Source organism: Somniosus microcephalus, unplaced genomic scaffold (assembly GCF_052327205.1).
Source record: "Somniosus microcephalus isolate GS21.2 unplaced genomic scaffold, FLI_Smic_1.0 unresolved_chr4, whole genome shotgun sequence".
NCBI classification, from domain to species: domain Eukaryota; kingdom Metazoa; phylum Chordata; class Chondrichthyes; order Squaliformes; family Somniosidae; genus Somniosus; species Somniosus microcephalus.
This window is the reverse complement of record NW_028225182.1, coordinates 861,388-873,384: the sequence shown is the minus strand read 5'-3', so window position 1 is coordinate 873,384 and position 11,997 is coordinate 861,388. Positions and strand designations below refer to the sequence as shown.

General features: G+C 51.1%; 1 protein-coding gene across 2 annotated transcripts in view; it reads right to left on the bottom strand.

Moving 5' to 3' along the window:
- The window catches only part of LOC147088306 (dynamin-1-like), a 25,143-nt gene extending 15,316 nt beyond the window's left edge, over positions 1 to 9,827 (bottom strand). For both annotated transcript variants that reach the window (XM_085977175.1, XM_085977176.1), the window contains exons 1-4: positions 9,655 to 9,827; positions 9,018 to 9,160; positions 7,249 to 7,384; positions 5,553 to 5,620 (exon numbers count right to left, since the gene is read on the bottom strand). In XM_085977175.1, coding sequence (XP_085833301.1) covers positions 5,553 to 5,620; positions 7,249 to 7,384; positions 9,018 to 9,160; positions 9,655 to 9,702 — 395 coding nt within the window. In that variant the 5' untranslated portion in view covers positions 9,703 to 9,827. The remainder of the gene's footprint in view (positions 1 to 5,552; positions 5,621 to 7,248; positions 7,385 to 9,017; positions 9,161 to 9,654) is intronic.
- Between the last annotated feature and the right edge of the window lie 2,170 nt (positions 9,828 to 11,997).

Here is an 11,997-nt window from a genome sequence, read left to right as displayed (position 1 = left end):
TTTCCCTGGTTATCCTCTTGCCCTTAATATACTTATAAAACATCTTAGGATTTTCCTTTATTTTGCTCGCCAGTGTTATTTCATGGCCCCTCCTCGCCCTCCTAATTTCTTTTTTAAGTACGCCCCTGCACTTTTTATGCTCCTCTAGGGCTTCTTCCGTCTTTAGTCTTTTGTAACTGCCAAAAGCCCCCCTTTTATTCCTAATGCATTTTTGTATATCCCTTGTCATCCAAGGTTCCCTTTGCTTGTTGGTCCCACCCTTGACCTTTACAGGAACATGTTGGCGTTGTACTCTCTCTATTTCCCTTCTGAAAGTCTCCCACTGTTTTGATGTGGATTTTCCTATAAGTAGCTGCTCCCAGTCCACTTTGGCCAGATCCTGCCTTATCATATTAAAATCGGCCTTCCCCCAATTTAGAACCCTTATTTCCGGGCCGTCTTTGTCCTTTTCCATGACCACCTTAAATCTCACCGAATTATGGTCACTGTCGCCAAAATGCTCTCCTACTGACACTTCCACCGCTTGCCCGGCTACATTCCCTAGAATTAGGTCCAGTACCGCCCCCTCTCTTGTAGGACTTTCTACATGTTGGCTCAAAAAGCTGTCCTGGATGCACTTTAAGAATTCCGCACCCTCTAAGCCTTTCACACTCTGACTATCCCAATTTATATTGGGGAAGTTGAAATCCCCCACTATTATTACCCTATTATTTTCGCACTTTTCTGAGATTTGCCTACATATCTGTTCCTCTATCTCCCCCTGACTGTTTGGGGGCCTATAGTACACTCCCAGCAAAGTGCTTGCCCCCTTTTTGTTTTTAAGTTCTACCCATATGGCCTCATTAGAGGAACCCGCTAATATATCATCCCTCCTTACAGCAGTAATTGACTCCTTAATTAATATTGCAACACCCCCTCCCCTTTTACACCCCCCTCTGTCTCGCCTGAAGATTCTATACCCCGGAATATTGAGCTGCCAGTCCTGACCCTCCCTCAACCATGTCTCCGTGATAGCAACAATATCGTACTCCCATGTGTTCAACAACAACTTCAGTTCATCCACCTTATTTGCAAGACTCCTTGCATTAAAATAAATGCCTTCCAGCCCTGCCATATTCTCTTTTGCCTTCACATATTTGCTCTGCCTTCCCAGCTGACTTGTTTTTCCCTCTGTATTTGGCTGTAAATCACCCCCTACTATAGCTCCACTCTGTACCCCATCCCCCTGCCAAGTTAGTTTAAACCCCCCCCAGCAGTGCTAGCAAACCTCCCCGCAAGGATATTGGTTCCCCTCTGGTTCAGGTGTAAACCGTCCGACTTGTACAAGTCCCACCTTTTCCAGAAGCAGACCCAGTGATCCAGGAAACTAAAGCCCTCCCCCCTGCACCATCCCTTTAGCCACGCATTCATCTGTTCTATCTTCCTATTCCTATACTCACTGGCACGTGGCACCGGGAGTAATCCAGAGATTACAACCCTTGAGGTCCTGCTCCTTAATCCTTCACCTAGCTCCCTAAATTCTTGCTGCAGGACCTCATCCCTCTTTTTACCTATGTCGTTGGTACCAATGTGGACCACGACCACTGGCTGTTCACCCTCCCCCTCCAGAATGCCCTGCAGCCGCTCAGTGACATCCTTGACCCTGGCACCAGGGAGGCAACAAACCATCCTGGATTCACGTCTACGGCCACAGAAACGCCTATCTGTTCCCCTTACTATAGAATCCCCTACCACTATTGCTCTCCCACTCTTTTTCCCCCCTTCCTGGGCAGCAGGAGCACCCCCAGTGCCAGGAAGTTGGCTGCTGCTGCCTTCCCCTGGTGAGTCATCCCCCTCAACAGTATCCAAAGCGGTATACTTGTTTGAAAGGGGGATGTCCGCAGGGGTTCCCTGCACTACCTGCCTGCCTTTGTTGCTCCGCCTGATGGTCACCCCCTGTGCTGCCCTACCCTGAGGCGTGAACAACTCGCTAAACGTGCTATCCACGAGCCTCTCAGCATCGCGCATGCTCCAAAATTCATCCACCCGCAGCTCGAGCGCCACAATGCGGTCTACAAGTAGCTGCAGCTGGATGCATTTCCCGCACACATGGTCGTCAGGGACACTGGCAGCATCCCTGACTTCCCACATGGAGCAAGAGGAGCAGAACACGGGTCTGAGCTCTCCTGCCATGACTTACTCCTTTAATTAATTTTAAAATTTATTCAATACCCCAGTTACAGGTATACTCTAGGGCGCTTTATTTACCAACTGTCCCCACTACACCACAGAAAGTTAACACCACAGAATTCAAGCTTGTATTGAAAAGAGAGAAATACCCACCAACCAATCACTTACCTGCTCCCTGGTGACGTCACACTTGGATTACTTTTTACCTCTCTCCTGGAACCTGGATTGGTCGGTGCCTCTGACTGCTCCCTCTCAAGCCTTCAAGCTCTCCCGCCTCGGGCTGCTCCCGCGCAGGCCCGCTGCTTCTCCGGTCTCGGGGCTGTGGGCCTCGGTGCCTCTGACTGCTCCCTCTCAAGCCTTCAAGCTCTCCCGCCTCGGGCTGCTCCCGCGCAGGCCCGCTGCTTCTCCGGTCTCGGGGCTGTGGGCCTCGGTGCCTCTGACTGCTCCCTCTCAAGCCTTCAAGCTCTCCCGCCTCGGGCTGCTCCCGCGCAGGCCCGCTGCTTCTCCGGTCTCGGGGCTGTGGGCCTCGGTGCCTCTGACTGCTCCCTCTCAAGCCTTTAACTCTCCCGCCTCGGGCTGCTCCCGCGCAGGTCCGCTGCTTCTCCGGTCTCGGGGCTGTGGGCCTCGGTGCCTCTGACTGCTCCCTCTCAAGCCTTCAAGCTCTCCCGCCTCGGGCTGCTCCCGCGCAGGCCCGCTGCTTCTCCGGTCTCGGGGCTGTGGGCCTCGGTGCCTCTGACTGCTCCCTATCAAGCCTTTAAGCTCTCCCGCCTCGGGCTGCTCCCGCACAGGTCCGCTGCTTCTCCGGTCTCGGGGCTGTGGGCCTCGGTGCCTCTGACTGCTCCCTCTCAAGCCTTCAAGCTCTCCCGCCTCGGGCTGCTCCCGCGCAGGCCCGCTGCTTCTCCGGTCTCGGGGCTGTGGGCCTCGGTGCCTCTGACTGCTCCCTCTCAAGCCTTCAAGCTCTCCCGCCTCGGGCTGCTCCCGCGCAGGCCCGCTGCTTCTCCGGTCTCGGGGCTGTGGGCCTCGGTGCCTCTGACTGCTCCCTCTCAAGCCTTCAAGCTCTCCCGCCTCGGGCTGCTCCCGCGCAGGTCCGCTGCTTCTCCGGTCTCGGGGCTGTGGGCCGCCTTCTTAGGCAGTCCCTCGGAACCAAGGATGACATTAAAAATGAGTTCTCAGGTGACTGATGAGTCCAATGCGGGACCTACAGTCTCTGTCACAGGTGGGGCAGACAGTGGTTGAAGGGGCGGGTGGGTGGGGTGCTTGGGTTGACGTGCACTCCTTGCGCTGCCTGCGCTTGGCTTCCGCTTGCTCTCGGCGAAGAGACTCGAGGTGTTCGGCGCCTTCCCGGATGCTTCTCCTCCACTTTGTGCGGTCTTGGGCCAGGGATTCCCAGGTGTCGGTGGGGATGTTACACTTTTTCAAGGAGGCTTTGAGGGTGTCCTTGAAGCATTTCCTCTGCCCACCTGGGGCTCTCTTGCCGTGTCGGAGTTCCGAGTAGAGCGCTTGTTTTGGGAGTCTCGTATCGGGCATGCGGACAATGTGACCCGTCCATCGGAGCTATTGAGCGTGGTCAAAGCTTCGATGCTGGGGATGTTGGCCTGAGCAAGAACACTGACGTTGGTGCGCCTATCCTGCCAATGGATTTGCAGGGTCTTGCGGAGGCAGCGTTGGTGGTACCTCTCCAGTGCTTTGAGGTGCCTGCTGTACATGGTCCATGTCTCTGAGGCATACAGCAGGTCAGGAATAACCTGGTTTCCTCTACTTTGTCCTCCTCAGCGTCCCATACTGCACCTATATACAGGAAACTCTCGATTTACCGGCACCTAAATAACCGGAAATCTCTGTTAACCAGCAAAATTCAGGAGTAGGTTCAGGTAAGTTTTACTTCATATTAGTGGCAGTTCCTGGATCTGTGGCTGTGTAACTGGGGTTCGTGCACTTGTTGCTAAGCAACAGGGACGCTTGGTCTGTGGCCGGAGTTCCTGCACATGTTGCTAAGCAACAGGGAAGCCTGGATTTGTTGCTGTGTACGGAGCTCTCGTACCTTTTAAACTATACCTCTCTGTAATCTGGACTTTTTGATAAACCGGCACCACGCCGGTGCCGGATAATAAAGAGTTTCCTGTAATGTTATAGTTGGTTCCTTTTTTGCCAAATCAGGATTTGTGTCTTGAACCTATGCCCACCAGGAAGTGGATCGAGACTGCCCCAAACTCATTCACAAAAGGACCCTTAATCCCAAGGGATTTTCAGTCCATCAGTCTGAGCTATTTGAGCGGAAGCCACAGGAGATAGAGATGGAAAGGCCCGGGGTGCCTTGCCCACTGCGCCACCCAGTCCTCCTCCTTCCCTTCACATTACTCTTAATAGTTACAGTGTTGAACGGACCTGCTCTAATTATTCAGTCCAGACATAAAGCTGTAAAGCCAACATGCTCATTCAATCCAGAGTCACTGAAGGGAGGAAATACAGCTACACAATTATTTTATTTTGGCTCCAATGAGACATTCTGCTGGAGAGGACAGAGGTCATTGTCCAAAAAAGGACCTCCCACCCCGCTACAAACCAGCACAGGAGACTTCAGTAACAGTAATGCTCGTCAAATTTTGTTCTTATTAGCGGATTCACTAACTATAGTTCATTTTAAAATGTAATAAAGGCAATTGTCTCTAAAACTGGCCTTGTGTAACGTACAAGTTGAAAATTCAAATCTGTAAATAACAGAGCTGAGCTGAGCTCTTTTAAAGTGTTTCAGTCCCCTTGGAAAATTATTAGGTAATTGAAAAAAAAAATTCTCAGCAACAGTCCAATTAAGCGTTCCCGATCTTGGGCATGGCATAAGGGAGGGGCTTCACCACAGTTGGGGGTGGGATGGGAAAAATCAGATGGTGGGCCCTGGTGATTGCCCCATATGCTGTTAGTCTAATCTCAGTCTTCTCCTCATGGGGCCGTGTCAAGCGGGTGCCAAACACTGCCCCCCAAAAAAGGGGTGGAGGGAACAAGAGAAGAAAAAACCCAAAGAAATCGGAGAGACAGTCACCTCAAGGTGCTCCTCCGTCCTCCTAGTAGCTGTTTCAAGAACGGCACTGCCACGTGACTAGGGGGTTCAGTCTGTCGCCTGGCAACCCGGCCAGGAAGGAATCAAGAAACATCATTTCAGGCATTTCTTTCTCAAACTTCCTTAACATTTCAATCCAACATCAGATTTAGGAGATGTCCATGATCAATTCCTCCTGCCCCTTGTTTGAGGGGTGGGTGGAGACAGAGATAGCTTGTTGGGTGGGGAAGGAGAAAGGAAAGACTGAAATATCCTGTTGGGGGCCAATAAAAATTAGATATACTTGAAAGTCAGTGGATTACAGTCTCAAAGTTGTACAGATACATGCCTGATTCCATGGATGTTCTTGATGGCGTAGCTAATCTCTCGTCGCAGCTCCTTCTCATCAAACTCCATCTGACACAGAAGAAAATAACATGAGGACACTCTTATTGGGGCCATCCAAACAGCAAGCAAGAATCCCATCTCTAACTGTAATTATAATCTCCTCCAGTAGGCGATACCTACAATAGTGTTTCACAAAAGCATTATTGTCCTCGTTACTCCTCTCTGTGTATGCAATGAGGATCACCTCATTCATTGAACCAGCCTTTCATCATGGGGCAGAGTAACACCTCATACACCCAAGAGAAACCCTAGGAATTTTATTCACGTTGGCCGATACCCACTGACCAACAGGACACTCTCCCTCCACTACAGTGGTGCCCCAGTTATGGACATGGATTAGCTGGTCCTTTTTATTGTACACATTAGGAGTAGAGCAAAATGCTTTTGTGAAACAGTTCCGTTTGCTGAAAGGGCAAAGATTGGAGAGACTGTTGATTGACTCCACGGAGGTAAGCAATACTGAACTAGACTATTGTCAATAAAATCACTGGCTAAAAAGACCTACAGATGTAAATAATAGAATGAGATTGATGGAGAAGTTCAGAATGAGTTGGTGAAATACTTTTTAGGAGATGGTTGTTCTCAGGCTCCAAGGATCAAAGATATGTCAGCATGGGAAAGCCACCAGACAGTATTCAATAATGAAGGTATCAAGATAGAGTTTGCAATGTTTGTTCAACTATCTTTTGAGCTCAATGGGACTTTAGCAGAACTTTCCCCATGGGCATTAAATAAATGGGGCAGAGTGCACACATGGATAGATTGTAGATAGCCTATAGCATAGGTAAGCATGGTGGACTGAATGGTCTTGTTCCACTATATGATTTTCAGTGGATAAAAACAGGTAGATTTCTGTATTTAAGCCACTGGTGGGATCCTACACTCGGGCGGGGAGGTGGTGGGGGAGGGTGGGTGGGGTGGATTTACAGGAAACCTTCAGCAACTGAATTCTAGGATGAATTTTCCTGGCATTTCCCTTTAAAAGTACCTGAAATATAGCACCAATTATGGGCAGGTTTATGCTATGGTGTGATGTAAACTGGGTGAAATTGGCCCAAACTAACTTCATCTGATATCTTTACGTCAACAGAGAGACATCCATTCCATCAGTGCTAACCCACCGCCCACTGCTGCGGTCAACTACAGCCCAGGCTGATGGGATCAAAGTCTTGCTGCTGGGGTAATAGGCTCCCCAATCCAGAAGGCCGGCTATGAGAGAATCTCACTTGTGCGCAGTGTACGGACCTGTCTAGTGGAACTAGTAGCACAGCAAGCAACTGGCAGAAGCACTAAAATAGACCCAGAAACAAAAATGACTCATTCTGCTTGCAATTGTTGCAGAATTAATGACTTATCAGTGTGGTCTTTTCTGGGTCAAAGGCAGAGCAGTTGTTACTGCCCCAACCCCATCACTTTAACTGATGGATTCTGTTCACCTGGCAGCACTATACTGGGGCCTCAATGTACATTTCCACCGGTGAAAGTGGCAATTCTTTTGCTTCTTCAACTCAGAGTATAACCCATATGGTTTCAAAACCGTTACTTATCAGTAACACGTGGAAGCAGCAGGGATTCAGTTTGAAATTAGTGGCAGTCAAACTGCTGCAGCTCCAAGGAGGTGCCAACTCTTCAGTTACCTTGACAAGTTCGAAGGGGAACCTCTCATGGAAGATCCGGTTTATTCTCGCACCGCCCGACAGCTCGTAGGTGTCAATCTGATCCCCGGAGCCTTCAATGCGCTTCTCAAAATCAACAGCAAACTGCTGAACCATCCTGTCAAAGAACAAAAAGTTTATATCAATACCTCGGAAGAGAAGGAGGCCATTCAGCCCTTCGAGCCTGTCCCGCCATTCAATTAGATCATGGCTGATCTGTATCTCAATTCCATTTACCCGCCTTAGCTCCATATCCTTTGCCAATTCATTAAATATATTCAAGAAGGAGTTAGATATATTTCTTAATGCTAAAGGGATCAAGGGATAGGGGGAGAAGGCAGGGACAGGGTACTGAATTTGGATGATCAGCCATGATCGCATTGAATGGCGGAGCAGGCTCAAGGAGCCGAATGGCCTACTCCTGCTCCTATCTTCTATGTTTCTATGTTTCTATGATACCCTTGCCCAATAAAAATATATCGATCTCAGTCTGCTTCAATTGACCTCCAGCATCCACAGCCTTCTGGGAGAGCGAGTTCCAAATTTCCACTACCCTTTGTATGAAAAAGTGTTCCTCGATTTCCCTCCTAAAACGTCAGCTGTGGCTCAGTGGGGAGCACTCTCTCTCTCGTCTCCGAGTCAGGAGGTTGTGGGTTCAAGTCCCCACTCCAGGGACTTAAGCACAAAAATCTAGACTGACACTCCAGTGCAGTGCTGAGGGAGTGCTGCGCTGCCGGAGGTGAAGTCTTTCGGATGAGACATTAAACCAAAGCCCCGTCTGCTCTCTCAGAGGTAAAAGATTCCATGGCCACTATTTCGAAGAAGAGCAGGGGAGTTCTCCCCGGTGTCCTGGCCAATATTTATCCCTCAGTCAACATCACTAAAACAGATTATCTTGTCATTATCACATTGCTGTTTGTGGGAGCTTGCTGTGCACAAATTGGCTGCCGCGTTTCCTACATTACAACAGTGACTACACTCAAAAATACTTAATTGGCTGTAAAGCGCTTTGGGACGTCCGGTGGTCATGAAAGGCGCTATAGAAATGCAAGTCTTTCTTTCTTCTTCTTTCTTTTTAAAAAGGTCTAGCTCTAACTTTTAAGATTATGTCCCCTCGGTCTTGATTATCCCACCAGAGGAAACAGTTTCTTTCTATCTACCCTATCGAATCCTTTTAAAGTTTTAAACACCTCTATCAGGTCACCCCTCAATCTTCTGAACTCAAGGGGATGCAAGCCAAGTTGATGCACAGCGAGCCTGGCAAAGCAATGTGAGTTGGAGCAAGAGCCCAGGCTGCCCTGGCTGATAATGGCTCAACAACAACTTACACTTTTATAGTGCCTTTAACGTAGGAAAACATCCCATGGTAATAAGACAAAAATTGGCCCAAACCACAGACGATATTGGGACAGGTGACTAAAAGCTTGGTCAAAGAAGTAGGTTTTATGGATGGTCTTAAAGGAGGAAAGAGAGAGATGGCGTGGTTTAGGGAGGGAATATCGGACCCTAGGACCGAGATGGCTGAAGGCACGGCCGTCAACGGTTGGACGAAGGGAGTGGGGGATTGCAGGAGTCCAGAGGTGGAGGATCGCAGAGTTCTGGAAGGGTTGCAGGGATGGAAGTGGTTAGAGATAGGGATTGGCGAGGCCATGGAAGGATTGGAACACGAGGAGGATTTAAAAAGGAAAAAAAGGACATTTAAAATCTTCTATGGGTGAATCTCCGCTGTTGGCAACGAGAGCAGTACTTACTGGAGCAAGGCTTTGGTCTTCCTGGATGGATCATCGGGTCGAAAGTTCTTGTATTCTTCCACCTCTTTCTCAATGGAGAGCAGCTGGCTTTGTAGCTTGTTGCGAAGGGCGGGCAATGTGTCCCTGATATGGTTTGTCAATTGCTGTTAAAGGGAGAGCGATAAAGAGAAGTAATGGGTACCAACCAATGTCGAGAACAGGCCTACTTTTGTGCTGAAACCTCTGGCAGTCCATTCGGACACATTATTTACTGACTTTATTCAAATTAGGTTCCACACCGCCCCCCCCCAGGGTTGCCATCTCTAGTTGGACGAATTCCTGGAGAATTCACATGTCCTGCTGCCTCCAACCACCCCACCAGACAAACTGCCTTCCCCCCAACAATATTTTCTCAACTTATAAATTAAAGTTGTTAAAAAGTAAATGAAATAAAACAAACTTTTACAACGCCCCCATTATTTTTCTCCCGGGTGTTGCTTGCGGCTGTGTCCAGGAGATCAGTTTGCAATTCCTGGAGATGCCAGGACAGTACTAGAGGGTTGGCAAGTCCGACTCTCTCCTGTGCCACCGAGAGGGCAAAGCAGGCCAGCGCCTCGCAGGCCTCTGCCAATTGTCAAGTAAGCGAAGCTGGCGTTACCTGGTTGAGGACCTTCTGGAGGTAAGGTGTCCCCATGCGATCAGCCATGTGCCGGTAAGCTGGGTGGGAAAGGAAAAATTTTCTCTCGGCTGCCAGGGCTGCTTGGATATCTTTTCTCCCATCGATGTCCTTCTGGCTTCTGTTCACGACACCGATGTAACCTTAAAAAAGGAAATGGGCAGGAAGTCAAGGCCAAGCCAGTCTCCTACCTATTCTAGGTTGGCATCCAGCGGGATACTTGTGTCTGGTGGGTGTACTTCTCCCCCCCCCCGCCCCCCACACAACCCCACCCACCTCATCATATGGGAGCCCATAAGAACCCTCCCGAAGTATAGGACTAACCACCCTATCAGCTGGTATAAAGAAGGTTAACAGCCATGGAAGGTGTGTTCACGCCGTGGCCTGACAAGAGTGTTGACCAGCCTGCAAACTCTTCCATTACTTCAGACTGTTCTCCAAAGGAAGAGTGGTGAAGATACGAAAACAACCTTCCTTTTATCTCAGTCTTCCCAAACCAATTATGATCCACGGGCAGAGGAGAGACGGCTGATTGAATGAACTTCTGCCAACGAGTCTCCATAAGTGGCTGCTAAAAAAGGGGCATGAGAGCAGATCAAGGATGGCTGACATTTCCTTACTCCCTGGACAATGGCAGGGGGTGGAGAGGGGGGGGGGGTGCGCCCATGGCTTTTGCTTCACTGCACTATGGAAATTAGTAACCCAGTGTTTGAGGGGAGGGGGTGAGGAAGAGCCACAAACATGAACGTATTTTATATTAGGTTAAGGCACACCATATTGTACAATGGAAGCCAAGGCATGGTACCATTCCCCGAGGGTTGTCTGTAAATGTAGAACCAATGCTGATGTTTTGGTGGACCTGCTACACCGCTGGACTCCAGGGCTCCCATTCCCAGCCTGTCCGGATTTGGCCAGGGATGAGATTCAGCTTCGCCCCTTCTCCAGATGTCCAGCTTTTCTATTTCAGCCTGTTCCGGCAGGGAGCTCTTGAGCCTCCACCTTGCAGCATCTCCAGGGGCCACATTTTGAAGGTCACTGTTAGAAGGAACTCCGAGCGTGGAGATATGATCCATGAATCCACAATGTAGCACATTGGAGTATTCCAGACAAGGGCCATGGAGCAAGGACAATGCTCGGGATTGCTGCAACAAAACAAAATCCTCCCCCCCACCCCGTCCCCACCCCCTGGAGAAGTGTCTCTACACGAAACACCAACACACCTGTTGTCATATCTAACCTTTAGTTTTCGCTTCAGTGGATAACGCTGAGCCAGTCTTGCCATTTCTGACGGCTTTCCATTATCACGGTCCTCTGAGCATAAACTCTCTGACACCCTGCACTTGATTATGACAAGCTAGCAATGGGAAATAGGATTGTAAATTGCTTTTAATGAGGGGCAATTGAATTGGTGTCTATCGCCAGCAAGCTTGGGTAGTTTCAGCAGATGGGTCGCATGTTGCATCAAACACAATTTACAGCTAACTCAGGCCTAAAGATGCTGCAGCATCTGACAGAGGCAGGGACTGGTCAATTCAGACAAGAGAAAAATACCCAGTTGGCATTAGATTACAATAAACAATTTTTCATCCAGACCGAGACAGGGGGAGCGGGTGGGAGACAGGGGAGCGGGCGGGGAGACAGGGGGGAGCGAGCGGGAGAGAGGGGGGAGCGGGCGGGGGGAGACGGGGGAGCGGGCGGGGAGACGGGGGAGCGAGCGGGGGGAGACGGGGGAGCGAGCGGGGAGACGGGGGAGCGAGCGGGGAGAGACGGGGGAGCGAGCAGGAGACAGGGGGAGCGAGCGGGAGACAGGGGGAGTGAGCGGGGAGACAGGGGGGAGCGAATGGGGGGACAGGGGGAGCGAGCGGGAGAGAGGGGGGAGCGGGCGGGGAGACGGGGGAGCGAGCGGGGGGAGACGGGGGAGCGAGCGGGGAGACGGGGGAGCGAGCGGGGAGAGACGGGGGAGCGAGCGGGAGACAGGGGGAGCGAGCGGGGAGACGGGGGAGCGAATGGGGGGACAGGGGGAGCGAGCGGGAGAGAGGGGGGAGCGGGCGGGGAGACGGGGGAGCGAGCGGGGGGAGACGGGGGAGCGAGCGGGGAGACGGGGGAGCGAGCGGGAAGAGACGGGGGAGCGAGCGGGAGACAGAGGGAGCGAGCGGGGAGACAGGGGGGAGCGAATGGGGGGACAGGGGGAGCGAGCGGGAGAGAGGGGGGAGCGAGCGGGGAGACGGGGGAGCGAGCGGGGGGGAGACGGGGGAGCGAGCGGGGGGACGGGGGGAGCGAGCGGGGAGACAGGGGGGAGTGAGCGGGGGGAGACGGGGGGAGCGA